Genomic DNA, 23,229 nt, shown 5'->3' on the forward strand with positions numbered 1-23,229 from the left:
TCCGCTACCAGAGGTAATTATTATCCCAGTGTGTTAGTGACCAAGGTGGTGGTCACCGTTAGTAGCCAAAACAATCAAATTGGTATGTAAAGAGACTCCGGTCTTTACAGAAAGATGGCAGTGTTGCAGTACTGAGCATGTGCGACCAGACAGGAGCTAGAGCAGTGAGTGGTCGCACATGCTCAGTAGCGCTTAATTCACACAGAAGGCTTTGGGGTGTGTGGGGTTTCTTTCGGTTGAACCACCAGCGATCATACACTTATGGGACAACCCCTTTAATAAGTAATACGCTCCAATAAGTGGAGATGCCTGACTTTGTTATACACCATGGTCACTCAGTGCCGTTTTCTATCCTCAGCCCCGGACGATCGCCTTCCTCTTATGATAACGAGATTGTGATGATGAACCATGTGTACAAGGAGCGGTTCCCCAAGGTAAGGAAGGAGCACCCAATAATGCCTAGCAATTATCACCCTAATTATCACCCTAAGGACTCTTTCTCACTTGCGTGAAATACGACCGAGGCTCGCATTTGGGAGCGGAGCGTGCAGCTCCATGTATTGCTATGCGGCCGCACGCTCCGCTCTAAAGTGCCAGCGACAGAGCCGGGTTTTAACCTGCGAGACTCGGCCGTATTTCACGCAAGTGAGAAGGAGCCCTTACACACATGGTACTGTGACTAAAGAAGCACTCCGCTAATTCCGGAAGACCATGTAATACTAATGCCACATGTAAAGATAAAAGGCATACACAGTATGATGCAGGATCCACCATTCACAACAGGGGATGTCACAGCTCACCTCCTCCTTCTGTACAATGACTTATAATACCTCTATATACAAAAGATAACACAGGATCCACCATTCACAATAGGTGACGGCACAGCTCACCTCCTCCTCCTGTACAATGACTGATAACACCTCTATATACAGTAGATAACACAGGATCCACCATTCACAATAGGTGACGGCACAGCTCACCTCCTCCTCCTGTACAATGACTGATAACACCTCTATATACAGTAGATAACACAGGATTCACCATTCGCAATAGGTGACATCTCAGCTCACCTCCTCCTGTACAATGACTGATAACACCTCTATATACAGTAGATAATACAGGATGCGCCATTCACAATAGGTGATGTCACAGCTCACCTCATCCTGCTCCTGTACAATGACTGATAACACCTCTATATACAGTAGATAACTGTTGTGAATTCTGCTCTTGGGTTCCCTCCGGTGGTTGTTGGCGGTAATACAGTTGTCCCTGGGTTGCAATCCTGAGCAGGTGTCCCTGCTGATTGCAGCTCTCTCTGGGTATTTAGGTTTGCAGGATCCATTAGCCCTTGCCAGTTGTCCATTGTTCTTGAAGGTCTTACATCTCTGTCTGTTTCCTCCTGCCCTGCTGCCAAATCAGCCAAGATAAGTGTCTGGGTTTTGTTTCTGCAGCACACATGCTGTGTGCTTTACTATTCAGTACTACTCATTGTTTTTTCTTGTCCAGCTTAGACTGTGTTTGGATTTTTTCAGTCATGTTGGATTCTCAGGAGATGCAGATATACATTCCATGTCTTTAGTTAGATGTGGAATTTTTTTATTATCTGCTGTGGATATTTTTAGGGTTTTAATACTGACCGCTTAGTATTCTATCCTATCCTTTTCTATTTAGCTAGAGTGGCCTCTTTTGCTAAATCCTGTTTTCTGCCTGCGTGTGTCTTTCCTCTAATACTCACAGTCAATATTTGTGGGGGGCTGCCTATCCTTTGGGGTTCTGCTCTGAGGCAAGATAGAATTCCCATTTCCATCTATAGGGGTATTTAGTTCTCCGGCTGTGTCGAGGTGTCTAGGATGTGTTAGGTACACCCCACGGCTACTTCTAGTTGCGGTGTCAGTTTAGGGTTTGCGGTCAGTACAGGTACCACCTACTCCTGAGAAAGTCTCATGCGGCTCCAAGGTCACCGGATCATAACAGATAACACAGGATCCACCATTCACAATAGATGTAACAGCTCACCTCCTCCTCCTGTATAATGACTACTAACACTTCTATATACAGTAGATAACACAGGATCCACCATTCACAATAGGTGATATCACAGCTCACCTCCTCCTCCTGTGCAATGACTGATAACACCTCTATATACAGTAGATAACACAGGATCCACCATTCACAATAGGTGATGTCACAGCTCACCTCCTCCTCCTGTATAATGACTGATAACACCTCTATATACAGTAGATAACACTGGATCCACCATTCACAATAGGTGATATCACAGCTCACCTCCTCCTCCTGTACAATGACTGATAACACCTCTATATACAATAGATAACACAGGTTCCACCATTCACAATAGGTGATGTCACAGCTCACCTCCTCCTCCTGTACAATGACTGATAACACCTTTATATACAGTAGATAACACAGGATCCACCATTCACAATAGGTGATATCACAGCTCACCTCCTCCTCCTGTACAATGACTGATAACACCTCTATATACAGTAGATAACACAGGATCCACCATTCACAATAGGTGATATCACAGCTCACCTCCTCCTCCTGTACAATGACTGATAACACCTCTATATACAGTAGATAATACAGGATCCACCATTCACAATAGGTGATGTCACAGCTCACCTCCTCCTCCTGTACAATGACTGATAACACCTCTATATACAGTAGATAACACAGGATCCACCATTCACAATAGGTGATGTCACAGCTCACCTCCTCCTCCTGTATAATGACTGATAACACCTCTATATACAGTAGATAACACTGGATCCACCATTCACAATAGGTGATATCACAGCTCACCTCCTCCTCCTGTACAATGACTGATAACACCTCTATATACAATAGATAACACAGGTTCCACCATTCACAATAGGTGATGTCACAGCTCACCTCCTCCTCCTGTACAATGACTGATAACACCTCTATATACAGTAGATAATACAGGATCCACCATTCACAATAGGTGATGTCACAGCTCACCTCCTCCTCCTGTACAATGACTGATAACACCTCTATATACAGTAGATAACACAGGATCCACCATTCACAATAGGTGATGTCACAGCTCACCTCCTCCTCCTGTATAATGACTGATAACACCTCTATATACAGTAGATAACACAGGTTCCACCATTCACAATAGGTGATGTCACAGCTCACCTCCTCCTCCTGTACAATGACTGATAACACCTTTATATACAGTAGATAACACAGGTTCCACCATTCACAATAGGTGATGTCACAGCTCACCTCCTCCTCCTGTACAATGACTGATAACACCTTTATATACAGTAGATAACACAGGATCCACCATTCACAATAGGTGATATCACAGCTCACCTCCTCCTCCTGTACAATGACTGATAACACCTCTATATACAGTAGATAATACAGGATCCACCATTCACAATAGGTGATGTCACAGCTCACCTCCTTCTCCTGTACAATGACTGATAACACCTCTATATACAGTAGATAACACAGGATCCACCATTCACAATAGGTGATGTCACAGCTCACCTCCTCCTCCTGTATAATGACTGATAACACCTCTATATACAGTAGATAACACTGGATCCACCATTCACAATAGGTGATATCACAGCTCACCTCCTCCTCCTGTGCAATGACTGATAACACCTTTATATACAGTAGATAACACAGGATCCACCATTCACAATAGGTGATATCACAGCTCACCTCCTCCTCCTGTGCAATGACTGATAACACCTCTATATAGAGTAGATAACACAGGATCCACCATTCACAATAGGTGATATCACAGCTCACCTCCTCCTCCTGTACAATGACTGATAACACCTCTATATACAGTAGATAACACAGGATCCACCATTCACAATAGATGATGTCACAGCTCACCTCCTCCTCCTGTACAATGACTGGGGAAATGTGTTGGGGAAAATACCCTTAAAGGGGCGTTATCCTGGATCTAATTGTTATTTTTTTATATAAAGGTAAGTGATGATCACAAATATAAAACCTGAAAGCATCATTTATTCCTTCCAGGCCACAGCTCAAATGGAGGACCGGCTACGAGTATTTATCTCTAATTTCTCCCCCGAAAACATCCTTCCTCTGGCGGATGGCGTCCTGAACTTTATCCACCACCAGATTGTGGAGCTGGCCAGAGACTGCCTGACGCGGAGCACTGAGGGAATGATCACGAGCCCCTACTTCTACCAGCTGCAGGACAACCTGGACAAGCTGCTGCAAGACGTAAGGGGCAGAGCAATGGTGGGGGATCATTCTACTATTGTCCAGGGTAATAGAGAGCTGACGTCTCCCGTGTATTATAACTTTCTGGCTGTGGCGGTCACCACTAGGGGGAGCTCAGCAGCTCACTGCATACTGTTCACACTCCGCAGTAAAGCAGCATGCAGTAATTCTGGGGAGAAGATAAGGGAATAACCTCCTCTGTGCTCTGCAGGCAGTGGAACGCTCGGACGGATCGGAGGTGGCTTTTATCGCCCAGCTGATGAAGAATCTGCTCATTATCATCTCGCGGCCGGCCCGTCTACTGGAGTGTTTGGTGGGTCAATGATCTAGCAGAAAAGTTTACAGACCATGAGCGGAGCGCCCCCTTTTCTAACTCAACATTTGGAGCTATGATTGCACCAAACAGGATCTGTCAGGACTCAAGAAAATAGTGGGGGAAAGGCGTGAGTGCAGAGATGCGACCTTACCGATGGTTTGATTCAGTATTTTCTTATAAAATTATATTTACATGCTTTCAGGATGAGACTCCTGTTTCCCCTGTCCACTCATAGGGAAAGGCTGTGAGTTTTGCTTTCCACGGCCACTCAAATCAAAAGCATGTGAGTCCTGCTTCTCACACCCACTTATAGCAAAAGCCTGTGAGTCTTACATCCACCGCCTCTCATAGAAAAAATCTGAGCCCTGCTTCTCCCGCCCACTTATAGAGAGAGTCTGTGAGTCCTCATTCCCCTGCCCACTTACAGAGAAAGCCTGTGAGTCCTGCCTCCCACATTCACTGATAACAAAAGCCTGTGAATCCTGTTTATTCCACTCACTTATAATGAAAGTCTTGAGACCTGCTATATACATGCACTTATAGCAAAAGTCTGTGAGTCCTGCTTTTTCCACCCACTTACTTTCCCTGCCCACTTATAAAGAAAGCCTGTGTGTCCTGCCTCCTACACCCACTTATGACAAAACCCTGGGGGTCCTGCTTCTTCCACCCACTTATAGAGAAAGTCTGTGAGTCCTACTTCTGGTGCCCACTTATAGAGAAAGTCTGTAAGTCCTGCTTCTGGTGCCCACTTATAGAGAAAGTCTGTGAGTCCTGCTTCTGGTGCCCACTTATAGAGAAAGTCTGTGATTCCTGCTTCTGGTGCCCACTTATAGAGAAAGTCTGTGAGTCCTGCTTCTGGTGCCCACTTATAGAGAAAGTCTGTGAGTCCTGCTTCTGGTGCCCACTTATAGAGAAAGTCTGTGAGTCCTGCTTCTGGTGCCCACTTATAGAGAAAGTCTGTGAGTCCTGCTTCTGGTGCCCACTTATAGAGAAAGTCTGTGAGTTCTGCTTCTGGTGCCCACTTATAGAGAAAGTCTGTGAGTTCTGCTTCTGGTGCCCACTTATAGAGAATGTCTGTGAGTCCTGCTTCTGGTGCCCACTTATAGAGAAAGTCTGTGAGTCCTGCTTCTGGTGCCCACTTATAGAGAAAGTCTGTGAGTCCTGCTTCTTTCACCCACTTATAGAGAAAGTCTGTGAGTCCTGCTTCTGGTGCCCACTTATAGAGAAAGTCTGTGAGTCCTGCTTCTGGTGCCCACTTATAGAGAAAGTCTGTGAGTCGTGCTTCTGCCTCCCACTTAAAGAGAAAGCTTGTGAGTCCTGCTTCTGCCTCCCACTTATAGAGAAAGTCTGTGAGTCCTGCTTCTGGTTCCCACTTATAGAGAAAGTATGTGAGTCCTGCTTCTTCCACCCACTTATAGAGTAGCCTGTGAGTCCTGCTTCTGCCTCCCACTGATAGAGTAGCCTGTGAGTCCTGCTTCTGCTGCCCAGTTATAGAGAAAGTCTGTGAGTCCTGCTTCTGCCGCCCACTTATAGAGAAAGTCTGTGAGTCCTGCTTCTGCCGCCCACTTATAGAGAAAGTATGTGAGTTCTGCTTCTTCCACCCACTTATAGAGAAAGTCTGTGAGTCCTGATTCTACTGCCCACTTATAGAGAAAGTCCTGTCTCCCACACCTACTGTTGACAAAAGCCTGTGAGTCCTGCTTATTCCATCCACTTCTAGAGAAAGTATGTGAGTCCTGTTTCTGCCGCCCACTTATAGAGAATGCCTGTGAGTAGAAATGGGCAAACCTGAATAGTAAAGTTCAGGGCCCGTACCGAACACCTACTGTATGGGGACGGACCCCGAACACAGATTTCACCAGAAAGTACATGTACCTGTTTGAGTTTGCCCCCCCAAACACCAGGTGTTTTTCGCACTGTCATGTGCATGATAGCACGGCAAGCACTGCCTCTGATCGGCGGTAAAATTATTACCACTGTTCAGAAATCTGCAGTTCCCACGCTGTCAGCGTGAGCCCGCAGATTTGATCGAAGTTAAAAAGTTGGCGACCGGCGCCTGCACTCTAAATAAATAATTAAAAGAAACAAAAGCAGCTTGGGTTTCCCTGTTGTTTTAATAACCAGCCAGGCAAAACTGACAGCTGTGGGCTGCAAACCTCAGCTGTCAGCTTTAGCAAGGCTGGTTATCAAGAATAAAGGGGACAAAAGACAGTGTGAGCGCATAGCTGTGCTCGGAAGTATAAAGTTTACCTCCGGTCACTGCTGTCGGCTGATGGGAGTACAGCTCCCATCAGCCGACGCCTGCTGCCACTAGTAACAGTGAGAGCAGGAGCAGCTGATGGGAGTATTCTTCAGCCCGCCCCCGCACTGTAAATAAACAAAACAGTGTGGGTTCCCCTGTATTTTTGATAACTAGTCAGTCAAAACTCACAGCTGGGGGGTGCAACCCTCAGCTGTCAGCTTGAGCAAGGTTGGCTATCAAGAATAGAGGGGTCCCCACTCCGATTTTTTTAAATTATTTAAATAAATAATTTAAAAAAAGGCATGGGTCACTCACTTGACAACCAGCCTTGCTAAAGCAGATAGCTGGGGGCTGGTATTCTCAGGCTGGTAAGGGGTCATGGATATTGGCCTCCCCCCAGCCTAGAAATAGCAGCTGCCTAGAAAAGGAGCATATAATTCTGGTGCTTTGCAAGTGGGGTTCATATTTGTGAGGTTGATGTCACCTTTTGTATTGTCAGGTGACATCAAGCCCACGGATTAGTAATGGAGAAGCGTCTATAAGGCACCCTATCCATTACTAATCCTATAGTTATATGGTAAATAAACACACAGCCAGAATAAAGTCTTTTATTTGAAATAAAACATTTTTCCATTTTTATTTAAAAATAACAAAACACAGTTATACTCACCTAACGCCCATTCCATTGAAGACCTCGTCTCCTGTAAAAAAACAAAAATAAAAAACAACAAAATCCCTCACCTGTCCGTCGTTCTGTCCCACGCCGTAATCCATGTCTGGGGATAAACAATTTTCAATTTGGATGGGGCCAAGATGCGTCTGTCCAGGCTGAGAACCACTGGGAAATGAGCTGCGGGGAACGCAGCGTCAGTGACTGGGGGTGACATCATCGAGGTTACGGCTGGTCACAGAGGCTGCATTCCCAGCCAGGCCAATGAACTATGGTGACCTCAATGAGATCCCCGCTAGCATTGTGAGGAAAAAGTCTCACGGTGCAGAGGCGACTTCACTGGGAGAATTTCACTATGGTGACAGCGAGTGAATGGGTTCTGGGTTCGGATTCGAGTACTGTTCTGGTACCCGAGCCAAACTTTTTTTTACCTGTTCGGCCGAACCTGCTAGACCCGAACATCCAGGGGTTCACCCATCACTACCCGTGAGTCCTGCTTCTGCCGCCCCACTCATAGTGAAAGCCTGTGAGTCCTAATTCTCCTACCCACTTATAAAGAAAGCCTGTGAGTCCTGCCTTCTACACCGATGTATGACAAAAGACTGTGAATTCTGCTTATTCCACCCTCTAATAGAGAAAGCCTGTGAGTCCTGCTTCTGCCGCACACTAATAGAGAAAGCCTGTGAGTCCTGCTTCTGCCACCCAGTAATAGAGAAAGCCTGTGAGTCCTATATCTCCTACCCACTTATAAAGAAAGCCTGTGAGTCCTGCCTTCCATACCGACATATGACAAAAGACTGTCAATCCTGCTTATTCCACCCACTAATAGAGAAAGCCTGTGAGTCCTGCTTCTGCCGCACACTAATAGAGAAAGCCTGTGAGTCCTATTTCTCCTACCCACTTATAAATAAAGCCTGGGAGTCCTGCCTTCCATACCGACATATGACAAAAGACTGTAAATCCTGCGTATTCCACCCACTAATAGAGAAAGCCTGTGAGTCCTGCTTCTGCCGCACACTTATAGAGAAAGCCTGTGAGTCCTACTTCCCCCACATACAGTAACGGATTTTCCTATCTCTCTGTCCAGGGGTTGTGTGTAGTTTTGACATTTTTGTTCCAGTGAAAGGCAAAATAAAAAAAAGCAATTGTGGCCTAATTTCTTTTTCATATAGTGTTCACAGTACAGATTATATTACACGATAATTTCATAATTTGTGTAGTGATAATAAATACATGTATTTTTTATATTCTTTTACATAATACTGCAATTTTAGGTGGCATTTCTTTTTTAGTCGCACTTGGGGTAATGATCTTGATTAATAATATAACAGACTGAAATTGTATGGTGTCATAGGATGAGAGACCGTAATTGTGAGACAAATAAGGTGACAACGGAGCCCACTTCCATTTGTCGAACTGTTTAGATGCCGTATTCACTGTTGATCGCGGCATCTAAGGGGTTATTCAGCTGGAATTGGAGTTATCCCTGATCCCGGGTTTTGCAGCCATGTGCCGTAAATTATCATCCTCTGCGGATTCAGCACCCGAGCCTGCCCCATCGTAGTGCTGTACATGACTCATTTAAAGGGCCAGCACTACGAAGGACTTTATTTGTCTTGATCACAGGAAGATTTGTTGATGTTTTCTGAGATCTAACAGAGAATGCAATAATTAATATTTGGGCAATTTTTCCATATTCAGGAGTTTAACCCTGAGGAGTTTTATCACCTACTGGAAGCAGCTGAGGACCAGGTGAAGGAAGGGAACCTTAAGACGGACATACCCCAATACATCCTGCGCCAGCTGGGACTGACAAGAGACCCGTTCCCAGGTAAAGTCCCTTTTACGGTCTCCATTACTGTTGTGTACTGCGCAGTTTATTCTATAACCAGAGGCGTATTATTCTTCAGAGGTAGCTGCTGAAGAACCTCTTACCTTGGAAACACACACACCAGAGAGTGAAGATACTGGAGAGGTAAGAAACCGTATCCTGCTCTGTCGATGATTCATTAAATGATGTTGACAACTTTTTGGGATTTTTTTTTTACTTCAATGAATGTATATTGTGCTAAAATAATTTTTGCAATAGGCTCTCATTAAAAATTTGTCAGCAATTGGCTTTTACATTCTTATTTCTTTCCCTGCACATTGCCGGCTGCAGAACGAGTTAACTGAGAATCTATCAGTGAGCTTTAGGAGTTCGTAACGCATCTATCTGTCTTCGCTGGTTTATGAATACAGACCACATCAAAGTGGCGTAGTCATAAATCAACTGTCAGGAACTCAGAAAAAGACAGATAAAGGAGTTACAAACGCCCAAAGCTCACTGACAGATACTCAATGAATTCATTCTGCAACCTGTAAAAGCCAAACGGTGCAAAATGTTTACGGAAACCCAATTGCAAAAATGAATTTTAGTCTAAAAAACATGCATTTAAGTAAAAAAATATTGCTTCTTATGGTGTCCATATCAATTAAGTACTCCCTACCTCCAAATACACGTTTAACACACCGAGTTTCTTACTTTCTTTAGGGAAAAGGAGCCTCTAAGCCAATAAGACCCCCCGAAGAGAGCGATTTTGAAAACATTAAACTTATCAGCAATGGCGCCTACGGGTGAGTGGATCAGGAATGACCCCACATAGCAGAGCAGGGGTGCAGAAATGGAGAACATAGGGTCCCTCGGTAATAGCACCTTCACATTGACCACAGCAGCTGATTAGCCGACTACTGAGACTTCCTGCTGAGAGAGGGGGGAAAGGGCTGCCTCCTTCACAGGCGGGACACAGAGTATGTCCTATAACTGCTACTAGGGCTTCACACTGTAAGATAGTGATGAAAGAAACAAAAAACTCTAGGATAGTCCTCATAAATATTACATTAAAGGGGTTGTCCGAATTTGGAAACTTTTTTTTTATTTAAAGGGAACCTTTCATTGCCCCAAATTAATTAATTAATAGCGTTACAATGCTCCTTACTGGGAGGAAATGAGCTTTCTTCCTCCTGAGACCCGCTGGCTTTCAGTTATAGAGATGGTGGCATTGTAGCACTATTTACCTACAGATTCACCCCATATCTGCAGGTTAGTAGCAACTAGGGACATGACATGTTTCCTTTAAATACATGGATTTGGGGATAAAATTCATTTTTTGCAATTGGGTTTCATTAAACGTTTTGTTTAATTTGCCGTCCACAACCTCTGTGTTGCACTGTCTATTGCTGACTGCAGTATGAGTAAACTGAGAATCCATCAGTGAGCTCATGCTAATAGGAGAGTTTCCAGCTCTTCTATTTCTATTTCTGAGCTCCTCTGAGCAGATTTATGACCACATCAAAGTTGATTGTGTAGGGAAACATAGGCCCGATTGATCAAGCAAGTTTTAATGTTTTTCCGGTGTGAAATTGCTTTGCAACTTTTATGAGCAACACGTAATGGTGCAAAAGTTTTGTGACTTTGCGACATCAGTGTACTCCAACTTCTGACTACCCTGCATTTCTTGCAGCAGCGCATGCCTTTTAATGAATCTGTGCACCTTACTCCAGCCCACAGTGCAGAACTCCAGTCTTGATGAATCCGAAAGAGACTGGATGAGTCAAACGGTGCAAAATTTGTAATGAAACCCTATGGCAAATATTATTTTTAGCCCATTTTAAGAGCTAAAACAAAGGACCTCAAAGGTGGACAACCCCTTTAACTGTGTGTTTACAAACTCAATGTATTCTGGACCTTCCTACTAGGTCAGCATTAGTAAGATACCAAGCTCTGTGGGCCTGAACTCAATGATACAAGCAGGGAAGATATGGCAGCAGGTTGACATTTAGGTGGACCTGTTATTTTTCTGGCTGCGGGTCATGGTCTTTCCTCTTACAGAGCTGTGTATCTGGTCCGGCACCGGGAGACACGCCAACGATTTGCCATGAAAAAAATCAACAAGCAGAACTTGCTGCTGAGGAATCAGGTGCACCAGGCCTTCGTTGAGCGAGACATCCTGACGTTCGCGCAGAACCCATTTGTGGTCAGCATGTTCTGCTCCTTTCAGACTCGGAGACACCTGTGCATGGTCATGGAATATGTGGAAGGTGAGATATACAGTGTTCTGGACATTAATAGAAATATTTTGGTTCAGCGGGCCATTGACGTATTGGAGGTACCCAGAGGGAAACCACCTTGATACTTACCAGACCCCCATCGCTTCCCTACTGACATAATGTAAGGCATGAAGAAGCAGTTTGGCAGACACTTCCACCTACTGGTTCTCAAGCCACCTCTGCCTTCTGGTTCTCAAGACACCTCAGCTTCCTGGTTCTCAGGACACCTCTACCTCATGGTTCTCATGACACCTCTACCTCCTGGTTCTCACAACACCTCTACCTCCTGGTTCTAACGATACCTCTGCCTCCTAATTCTCACGACACCTCTGCCTCCTGGTTCTCACAACACCTCTGCCTCCTGGTTCTCAAGATACCTCTGCCTCATGGTTCTCAGGACACCTCTACCTCCTGATTCTCAGGACATATCTACCTCCTGGTTCTCACAACACCTCTGCCTCCTAATTCTCATGACACCTCTGCCTCCTGGTTCTCACAACACCTCTGCCTCCTGGTTCTCACAATACCTTTACCACCTATCACCTGGTTCTCAAGACATCTCTGCCTCCTGGTTCCCACAACATCTCTACCTCCTGGTTCTCACGACACCTCTGCCTCCTAGTCCTCAAGGCATGTCTACCTCCTGGTTCTCATGACACCTCTACCTCCTGGTTCTCATGACACCTCTATCTACTGTTTCTCAAGACACCTCTACCTCATGGTTCTCACAACACCTCTCCGTCCTGGACATCACGACACATCTGCCTCCAGGTTCTCCTGACATCTCTGCCTCCTGGTTCCCAAGACACCTCTACCACCTGGTTCTCATGACATCTCTGCCTCCTGGTTCTCATGATACCTCTGCCTCCTCTTTCTCACAACACCTCTGCCTCCTGGTTCTCATGACACTTCTACTACCTGGTTTTCATGACACCTCTACCTCATGGTTCTCACAACACTTCTGCCTCCTAGTCCTCAGGACAGCTCTACCTCCTGGTTCTCATGACACCTCTACCTCCTGGTACTCATGACACCTCTACCTCCAAGTTCTCAGGACACCTCTACCTCCTGGTTCTCACAACACCTCTACTTCCTGTTTCTCATGACACCTATGTCTCCAGGTTCTCATGACACCTCTACCACCTGGTTGTCATTACATCTCTGCCTCCTGGTTCCCACGACACCTCTACCTTCTGGTTCTCATGACACCTCTACTTCCAGGTTCTCATGATACCTCTGCCTCCTCTTTCTCACAACACCTCTGCCTCCTGGTTTTCATGACACCTCTACTACCTGGTTTTCATGACACCTCTTCCTCCTGGTTCTCATGACAACTCTGCCTCCTAGTCCTCAAGACATCTCTACCTCCTGGTTCTCACGACACCTCTGCGTCCTGGTTCTCACGACACCTCTGCCTCCTGGTTCTCATGGCACCTCTACTACCTGGTTTTCATGACACCTCTTCCTCCTGGTTCTCACTCCATATCTTCCCATCTTATGCCCGACAGGAGGTGACTGTGCCACTCTCCTGAAACACATTGGTGCTCTCCCTCTGGAGATGGCACGCTTATACTTTGCTGAGACGGTCCTGGCCTTGGAGTACCTACATAATTACGGGATCGTCCACCGGGATCTGAAACCAGATAAGTGAGTAGAGCTGTGTTCACACATACAGCTAAAATATGAATACCTAAGGCTGGTTACACACATCACCCGTTTTACGGCATGACTACGGGCTGCTATGTCCAAGCGGTCCATGGGTCTACTGCCCCGAAATCAACAGCCTCATAGGCCTACATGATATGACATAATTGGAGAGCTCGGGTCAGAAGACCGTTGGTCGGCCTATCTTGAAACCATGAAATGCAGGCGTGTGAAACCGGCCTTAGTCATTTGGTACAGACTGCCTGACAACCTTCTTTTGTTATATGAGGTTGTCGGGGAGCAGTTCCCTAGCAACGAGTCTGCGTCCTGTGGGTCATGTCTTCCTTGTACAAACCTACTATTGTGGTTGGCTCTTTGGTGTCTTCTCTTCTGTGCCGTAATGTTTTTTACTTCTTTCATCTTCAAAGTCTCTTAATAACTTCGATGGGCCACGTGAAGCTCACTGACTTTGGCCTATCTAAAATGGGGCTCATGAATCTCACTACTAATTTATACGAAGGACACGTTGAAAGTGAAGCCAGAGAATTCCTGGACAAACAGGTGAGTTTGGTGTGTGTATCTCCTCCGGGGTGTCACCCTGTGGTGGGAGGATCAGACTCCATGTCACATAGCTCCTCCCTCCTGACTGTCATCCTGTGGTGGGAGGATCAGACTCCATGTCACATAGCTCCTCCCTCCTGACTGTCATCCTGTGGTGGGAGGAGCAGACTCCATGTCACATAGCTCCTCCGGGGTGTCACCCTGTGGTGGGAGGAGCAGACTCCATGTCACATAGCTCCTCCCTCCTGACTGTCATCCTGTGGTGGGAGGAGCAGACTCCATGTCACATAGCTCCTCCGGGGTGTCACCCTGTGGTGGGAGGAGCAGACTCCATGTCACATAGCTCCTCCCTCCTGACTGTCATCCTGTGGTGGGAGGAGCAGACTCCATGTCACATATCTCCTCCGGGGTGTCACCCTGTGGTGGGAGGAGCAAACTCCATGTCACATAGCTCCTCCCTCCTGACTGTCATCCTGTGGTAGGAGGAGCAGACTCCATGTCACATAGCTCCTCCCTCCTGACTGTGTCACCCTGTGGTGGGAGGAGCTGACTCCATGTCACATAACTCCTCCCTCATGACTGTCACCCTGTGGTGGGAGGAGCAGACTCCATGTCACATAACTCCTCCCTCCTGACTCACCCTGTGGTAGGAGGAGCAGACTCCATGTCACATAGCTCCTCCCTCATTACTGTGTCATCCTGTGGTGGGAGGAGCAGACTCCATGTCACATAACTCCTCCCTCCTGACTCACCCTGTGGTAGGAGGAGCAGACTCCATGTCACATAGCTCCTCCCTCATGACTGTGTCACCCTGTGGTGGGAGGAGCAGACTCCATGTCACATAACTCCTCCCTCCTGACTGTGTCATCCTGTGGTGGGAGGAGCAGACTCCATGTCACATAACTCCTCCCTCCTGACTGTCACCCTGTGGTGGGAGGAGCAGACTCCATGTCACATAACTCCTCCCTCATGACTGTCACCCTGTGGTGGGAGGAGCAGACTCCTTGTCACATAGCTCCTCCCTCCTGACTGTCACCTCATAGTGAGAGGAGCTGACTCCATTTACCGTAGATCCTCCCTCCTGACTGTGTCACCCTCTTGTAGGAGAGCAGACTTTATTACACAGTTCCTCCCTCCTATACATCACCCTGTTGTGAGAGGGGCAGAGGCCATGATTTTCCTCTTGTAAATCTTCTAGGTGTGTGGGACACCGGAGTACATAGCACCAGAGGTAATCTTGCGTCAGGGCTACGGAAAGCCGGTGGACTGGTGGGCAATGGGCATCATCTTGTATGAGTTCCTTGTGGGCTGTGTCCCGTTCTTTGGCGACACCCCTGAAGAGCTGTTTGGTCAGGTGATCAGTGGTGAGCATATAGACTGATTTCTATGGGTTAGTAGCCCCACAGTGACTGTTGATGAGACGTAACTGTCGTCCATTGCTCACATGTCTGTACTCCCTCTCATCTAGATGACATTGTCTGGCCGGAGGGTGAGGAGGCCTTACCAGCAGATGCCCAGACTCTCATCTCCAGCCTGCTGCAGACTGACCCCTTACTCCGGCTCGGCACAGGTGAGACGTGCAGCTGTACATGACCTCTAGACACCACTGATAATTCTGCTCCGCATTATCCACAAAAGTCAGCAAATTCTAAACATCTTTCCTCGGATAGAAACTTCCGCCCATAATTAAATTCTGCAAAGTGAAATTTCCATTTTGCATGAGTGTGCAAGGCTGGAATTATAAAAGTGCTGGACTGGCACCATTACGGTACAATCGCTATAATCCTGCATCATCGGGGGTCATGCTGAATTATGAGACGCTCAGGATTACTGGGTCATACTCTCCTCGACACTGAAATTGTAACACCGAGCAGGAAAAGTGGTGGAGTTATGGAGATCACTGGATGGAGATGATACTGATCTGCAAATCATGAAAACAAAATAATCCAAACATCTGTATTTCTTCAGTCCGAAGTATGAGCCAGGTGTAGAAATCCCTGCACTTACAGCCTCGGCTGCTATCACTTGTCTGAGGAACGTTGTGCCACGCTAAATGTACTTGGGCAAATCATCAAGATCCTCCGCTGGCAGCTCCTGTGTAATTACCGACCAATGACGTCCCCGGGGTGCGCCATGGGAAACCAGGCGTTCAACACAACAGTGCCAGGCCGCATGTTGCTCGTGCTACTGTGTGCAGCCTGCGTGGCCTAAATGTGCCCCCATGCCTAGAGCGTCTCCAGAATTGTCTCCTGTTGAGCACATCTGAGACCTGAAGGTCAAAGGGAGGAGTGCAGTGTCAGAGCAGAGGGAGCCACATCCTCCAAACTACCGTATTTTTCGGACTATAAGACGCACCGGACCATAAGGCGCACCCCAAATTTGGGGTGAAAATTGCAGAAAAAAAGATTTTTTATAAGATGGGGGTCCGTCTTATTGTCCGAATTTACAGTATCTTACCTGAGGGCTGGCGGTGGCAGAGCAGGGTCACAGGAGGCATGGTGTCGGCAGAGGTGGGGTGATGCGGTACGGCGTGCACCTGAGCAGGATCCCTTCCTGCTTAGGTGGGCAACGCCACGGCCTGGTGTCCATGGGAGGGTTGCAGCAGTGGTTACAGGCAGAGGTGCTGGGACGAGGAGGTGCTGGGATGAGGAGGTGCTGGGATGAGGAGGTCCTTTGATGAGGAGGTGCTGGGATGAGGAGGTGCTGGGATGAGGAGGTGCTGGGATGAGGAGGTCCTGGGATGAGGAGGTGCTGGGATGAGGAGGTCCTGGGATGTGGAGGTGCTGGGATGAGGAGGCGCAGTGAGAGGTATGGCGTCAGAGGGGTCCCTTTCCCCGGTGAGGTGATTCAGCAGCCCGGTAAGCAGCAGAGCCGGGTGAATACTGTTGTTAGCGGTGGTGGCGGCCATCTTCCCGAGGCCGCGGGTGCGCAGATGAAGCGCTCTGCTTCCCGGGGCTTCAGGAAAATGGCCGCGGGATGCCGCGCGTGCGCAGATGGAGATCGCGGCGGCCATTTTCGGGTCATTCCATATCAAGTGATCCAAATATGAATATTTTTTTTACCTGACATCTTTAAATATTTTCTATTTCTTGTTTTTATGAAGTACAACTTTAGTTAATTACAAATTAAAAGTTTAGAATTTTTTCCTTCATCAGTTAATTTTTTACAGATTTTTAAAGTTTTAAAAAAGCGCAGATTTTGGCCTGGTATGGCTTTACATTTTTTATCATATCTCGGGCTAGAATTAAGATAAAGAGGTGGGAGAGGCAGCATTTTTCTCAGAACGGTACCCGCTTTCATTTGATATGTCACAAGACTATGTTTCTTTATATTTTGTTTTGGTGAAATCAAATTAAACATTTTGATGCGCAATTCTGAAAAAAACGTATGTTTTAAAATTTTGAAAACATGCATGTGTGTTACTTGTGTCCTTGTTTATATTTATACAGGGATTCAACTTGGGACCTATCACATTTGTATTTTTTTTTTAAGCCTTGAATCATCTGATTTTTTGTTTGTGTGAGTTTCTTCCCTTTTTCTTTTCAAATTACAACTTATTGCATTCAACATTTATATGTAACAATAAAGAAACACAAAAAACAATTACCAAAGTGCCAGAATAAATACATCTTAATCATCATAACAACTTGCTCAGCATTTTCAACCTGAATTCATTGAACAAGCCAAAAGAAAAAACGTGATCATATCCTCAAGTGTCATTTTCTAAATACAGTCTCATCCTGATTATATGTTAAAAACAAGATTAAAAGAACCAATATTTCTACCACCCATTTATACATGGAACAATTTTTTTTCTACTATATCACTAAACATGTCATTTCTGAAGTGTTTAAGAAGAATAGTCCAGTAGTTAAATCCTCGTACTATAAAATATGAACTAATCAAACAATTAATAGTAGGTTTTTACACTGGCCTTCTATCATCAATGTGTCCCTTCTAGAGGATGAAATGTGACCTTGTCCATCAGCGCTCACTAGCAATGGCCGTTTCCTTCTGTGTCAGAGTATGTGCGGCTGTCATGGTGCTCGGCTCCACCTGAGTTATAACTGATTTTTGTTCACTTTTACAATGTCTGGTTTTCTTGGATACACAAAGGACGGCGCTGGACCAGAAGGTGCAGAAAAGTCACTTCTACGTCTTCATTTTCACAATCTTTGGAGAGTCCAGTAGCCACCACCAGCGCCGATCATATTCACAGGTCACATAGCCAGTTGTGTCATCCATTGCCGATCTTGTGCCGCCTTCTACCACGTCATGGACGTCACTGTCTTTATTTCCACTACATGGGATGACAGTCCGGTATTGCTGAGTCCCTGTGATGGGTTCTGCTTCCTGTAACCGATATAACAAACTCTCCTCCTCCCCGTAGTCCTGGTTTGTACAATACATGGACTGGATGGTAAGAATATTTTTCTCCCTCCATTTGAGGAGTTGCCTCTCCTGGGTGATAAGATTTGGTGTGAATACGGCCTGTGGAGGCCCGAGCTGCCGGCCGGTCATCTGCTCTGCAGTCACCGTCTACCCCTGGTCATCCTCAGCCCTAACAAAGCTTCTCCTCTGTCCTCTCCTGCTTCTAAGCTCTAACATAATAAAATAATACAGGAATATCTAACAATCATGGATTATTTGGTAAATATAGACCCCACACTGTTAGACCACAGGCTGAACAGATCTGAGATCAAGATTTTTGAACTGACACTGTAATAGTTTTATTTTTTTAAATATGATCCCACCACCATCCCAGCTTGTATTTTGGTGCAGACGTGGCTAGGAGCATAACAGGCACATGTGCAGTTTTTGAAATTTTTAAATTAAACGTTTTTTTTTCGGAAATGCGTTTTAAAGTTTTGCGCTTGCGTTCGCATACGTAAAATATTATTAAAGATACTCTTGTGACATATCTGGTGAAAGCATGTACAGTTCTGAGTAGAATTGTGTTTATTTTGTTTCTCTATCTCTTTTCTAGCCTGAGTTATGGGGAGAAATGTAAAGGCAGGCAACACCAAAATTCGCAGTTTTTCCGAACTTTGAAAATCAATAAAAAATAAAAAAAAATATCTAGAATTTTTTTTTCTTCACATTTTGCATTCTCTGACACACTATTACCAAATAACAAAATCTCAAAAGAATTAAAAATATAGTGGTAAAAATCATTGGTTCACTTGACATGGAATGACCCTTTCCTGAAGCCACGAACTTCAGGAAAATGGCCACCGCAATCCCCATCTGCGCACGCGCGGCATCCCGCGGCCATTTTCCTGAAGCCCCGGGAAGCAGAGCGCTCCATCTGCGCACGCGCGGCCTCCGGAAGATGGCCGCCACCACCGCTAACAACAGGATTCACCCGGCTCTGCTGCTTACCGGGCTGCTGCATCACCTCACCGGGGAAAGGGACCCCGCTCACTGCGCCTCCTCATCCCCGCACGTCTGCCGCCGCACCTCTGCCACCACACCTCTGCCACCGTACCTCTGCCGCCACGGTAAGCCTGCATTGCGACTATTAGACGCACCCCCCCATTTTCCCCCCTTTTTTTGGGGGGAAAAAGTGCATCTTGTAGTCCGAAAAATACGGTAGCTATACAAAAGCTCTGACACTGCACTCCTCCCATTCACCTGCAGGTGTTCTCAACCAATTCTACTTGCCCATTCAAATTGTCGGCTTGCAGCCCAGGAGAGACATGTTTGTCCATTATTGTAGGCTTTTTAGCCCGAAAGCGGCATGTACAGTAGGATAGGGAAGGGTTATGGAAGGACCCATCAGAGAAGTGTCACCTTGTCATGGTTGATGGGCTCACATGAATTGGCCAAAAGAACCTTCTCTTTTTTTGTAAGTACATATTGCTGAGGGACAATGCAGATGAAAGTTATTATTTCCATTGACACTACGCACGTGGTCAAAATTGTTGGTAGCCCTCGTTTAATGACAGAAAAACTCACAATGGTCAAAGAAATAACTTGAATCTGACAAAAGTAATAATGAATAAAAGATCTATGAAAATGAACAAATTAAAGTCAGACATTGCTTTTCAACCATGCTTCAACAGAATTAAAAAAAAATAAATAAAACTCATGAAATAGGCCTGGACAGAAATGATGGAACCCTTTAAAATAAGACATGTTATATCGCGGTGTGTCCACTAACTAGCATCACAGGTGTCTACAATCCTGGAATCAGTGAGTGGCCGGTATATAGGGCTACAGATACTCACTGTGCTGTTTGGTGACATGGTGGGTATCACTCTCACCATGGACCAGAGGAAGCGAAGGAAAGAGTTGTCTCAGGAGATTAGAAAGAAAATCCTAGACAAACATGTCAAAGGTAAAAGTTATAAGGCCATCTCCAAGCAGCTTGGTGTTCCTGTGACTACAGTTGCACATATTATTCAGAAATGTAAGATCCATGAGACTGTAGCCGACCTCCCTGGACGTGGACGCAGGAGGAAAACTGATGACAAATCAAAGAGACGGATAATACGAATGGTAACAAAAATGCTCAGAAAAACTTCTAAACAGATATTAAAGGTGAACTTCAAGCTCAAGGAACATCAGTGTCAGATCGCACCATCCGTCGTTGTATGACCCAAAGTGGACTTCATGGGAAAGGACCAAGGAGGACACCATTGTTGAAAAAAAAAATCATAAAAAAGCCAGACTGGAAGTTGCCAAACTACATGTTGACAAGCCACAAAGCTTCTGGGAGAATGTCCTATGGACAGATGAGACAAAAATGAAACTTTTTGGCAAGGCACATCAGCTCTATGTTCACAGATGGAAAAATGAAGCATATCAAGAAAAGAACACTATCCCTACTGTGAAACATGGAGGAGGCTGTTATGTTCTGGGACTGCTTTGCTGCATTTGGCACAGGGTGTCTAGAATCTGTGCAGGGTACAATGAAATCTCAAGACTATCAAGGGATTCTAGAGAGAAATGTGCTGCCCAGTGTCAGAAAGCTTGGTCTCAGCCACAGGTCATGGGTCTTGCAACAGGATAATGACCCAAAACACACAGCTAAAAACACCCAAGAACGGCTAAGAGGAAAACATTGGACTAGTCTGAAGTGGCCTTCTATGAGCCCTGACCTAAATCCTATTGAGAATCTTTGGAAAGAGCTGAAACATGCCGTCTAGAAAAGGCAACCTTCAAACACCAGACAACTAGAGCAGTTTACGCCTGAGGAGCGGGGGCCAAAATACCTGTCGAGAGATGCAGAAGTCTCATTGGCAGTTACAGGAATCGTTTGATTGCAGTGATTACCTCAAAAGGTTGGGCAACAAAATATTAAGTTAAAGGTTCCATCATTTCTGTCCAGGCAGATTTAATTAGTTTTATTTTTTTTTAAATTCTGTGGAAGCATGGTTAAAAAGCAATGTCTGACTTTCATTTGTTCATTTTCATAAATCTTTTATTATTATTTTTGTCACATTCATGTAATTTCTGTGACCATTGTGGGGTTTTCTGTCATTAGCGAGGGGGACCAACAATTTTGACCACGTGTGTAAATGTCTAGGCATTCAGAGTGCTGCTGTGCTTTTTTATACATATTTTGCAGTCACTACAGCTTGCACCTATCCACACTTGGGAGGTGCATTGGCCCATCTTCTTTCTTGTAATGTTAAAAGTGTAAAAAAATGACAATATATATTATTTTTTGCCTAAACTGCAAAGGAAATGTGTCTTCTTTAACTTTAGACCATCTAGAGATCATTTTATCTTCATCTTGCTTAAGCGTTCATAATGACATAAAGTTTGACCAAGGGTTCAGAAACTTTTATATACCACTCTATCTATCTATCTATCTATCTATCTATCTATCTATCTATCTGTCTGTCTGTCTGTCTGTCTGTCTGTCTGTCTGTCTGTCTGTCTGTCTATCTATCTATCTATCTATCTATCTATCTATCTATCTATCTGTCTATCTATCGTGGGTACAGAAAATATTCAGACCCTTTTAAATTTTTCACTCTTTGTTTCATTGCAGCCATTTGGTAAATTCAAAAAAGTTCATTTTTTTCTCATTAATGTTCACTGTGCTCCCCATCTTGACTGAAAAATAACAGACATGTAGTAATTTTTTGCTAATTTATTAAAAAAGAAAAACTGAAATATCACATAGTCATAAGTATTCATATTTCAGTTTTTCTTTTTTAATATATTTGCAAAAATTTCTACATTTCTGTTTTTTTTTTTTCAGTCAAGATGGGGAGCAGAGTGTACATTACTGAGAAAAAATGAACTTTTTTGAATTTACCAAATGTCTGCAATGAAACAGAGTGAAAAATGTAAAGTGGTCTGAATACTTTCCGTACTCACTGTCTCTATCTATCTATCTATCTATCTATCTATCTATCTATCTATCTATCTATCTATCTATCTATCTATCTATCTATCTATCTATAGATCTATCAGGAAAGGACTATACACAGTTTAATAACATATTTGTAAATTTAGAAATCCATAAAAGGCAGACACAAACCTTCCATTAACAATAAAAACAAAACTCCAAAAAACAATTCATTGAAATAAATCCTAATTCTCCCCCCTTTTGGCCTCTAGGTGGCGCTATTGAGGTGAAGGCTCACAGGTTTTTCACAGATCTGGACTGGAACGGCTTGCTGAGGCAGAAGGCAGAATTTATTCCCCATTTGGAGGCTGAGGACGACACCAGCTACTTCGACAGTGAGAATAACAATTGTGATATGATCTATATATACATGTACACTGGGGTACTGATTCTCCTTGTGGAGATCCAGTAAAGTAGAGCAATGGATTCTGGGTAACAATATACAAATTATCTTTCGGCTATGAAAAAAAAAGTGTCCTTCTAGCACCACCTATATGTTGCAAACCTGTAAATCAGGGTGACAGAATTCTTTTTGCTTTTGTAGCTCGGTCAGATCGTTATCAGCACATTAATTCCTACGATGAAGATGATACAAACGATGAAGATTCTGTGGAGATCCGGCAGTTTTCATCCTGTACTCCGAGGTTCAGTAAAGTAAGTGCCCCCTTATGTATATGTCGTACATGTGACAGTAGTGCTTTTTATCTTTTCACTCGCTGCGTGGCTTCTCTCCAGGTTTACAGTAGCATGGAGCAGCTGTCCCAGCTGGAGCAGAAGCCCTCCACCCCAGCCCAAGACTCCACCAAGCAGGAGCGGTCCGAGAGGACAAGCAAGAGAGAGACCCTTGGCGGGGTGACCCTGAGAGACCGCTGCTGGAGGACCGTGTCTCCAGAAATGTGAGCGTGTGGTTAACCGACAACCTCCCCTATTGAGGCTCTTAGGGAAGACCTTGTCTTTCCTATATCTCTGCTTTCAGTCAGTGAATGGGTCCATTCATTTATGGATTGTCAGGAAGGATAACATTGTATGCAATGTCGTTCTTCTTGTCAAAATTTTAGACAGCACATCCGACAGACTCT

The 23,229-nt window shown here is 45.0% G+C and overlaps 1 protein-coding gene across 5 annotated transcripts in view; it reads left to right on the forward strand.

Annotated features, from left to right (window-relative positions):
- Window positions 1-23,229, forward strand: part of MAST1 (microtubule associated serine/threonine kinase 1) — a 133,501-nt gene that overhangs the window by 102,422 nt on the left and 7,850 nt on the right. For all 5 annotated transcript variants that reach the window (XM_077261894.1, XM_077261889.1, XM_077261890.1 and 2 more), the window contains 14 exons: window positions 359-434; window positions 4,054-4,263; window positions 4,475-4,576; window positions 9,193-9,322; window positions 9,402-9,466; window positions 10,025-10,107; window positions 11,363-11,571; window positions 13,089-13,227; window positions 13,653-13,785; window positions 14,984-15,149; window positions 15,254-15,355; window positions 22,363-22,485; window positions 22,695-22,804; window positions 22,886-23,046. In XM_077261894.1, coding sequence (XP_077118009.1) covers window positions 359-434; window positions 4,054-4,263; window positions 4,475-4,576; window positions 9,193-9,322; window positions 9,402-9,466; window positions 10,025-10,107; window positions 11,363-11,571; window positions 13,089-13,227; window positions 13,653-13,785; window positions 14,984-15,149; window positions 15,254-15,355; window positions 22,363-22,485; window positions 22,695-22,804; window positions 22,886-23,046 — 1,809 coding nt within the window. The remainder of the gene's footprint in view (window positions 1-358; window positions 435-4,053; window positions 4,264-4,474; window positions 4,577-9,192; window positions 9,323-9,401; window positions 9,467-10,024; window positions 10,108-11,362; window positions 11,572-13,088; window positions 13,228-13,652; window positions 13,786-14,983; window positions 15,150-15,253; window positions 15,356-22,362; window positions 22,486-22,694; window positions 22,805-22,885; window positions 23,047-23,229) is intronic.

Source organism: Ranitomeya variabilis, chromosome 5, assembly GCF_051348905.1.
Source record: "Ranitomeya variabilis isolate aRanVar5 chromosome 5, aRanVar5.hap1, whole genome shotgun sequence".
NCBI classification, from domain to species: Eukaryota; Metazoa; Chordata; class Amphibia; order Anura; family Dendrobatidae; genus Ranitomeya; species Ranitomeya variabilis.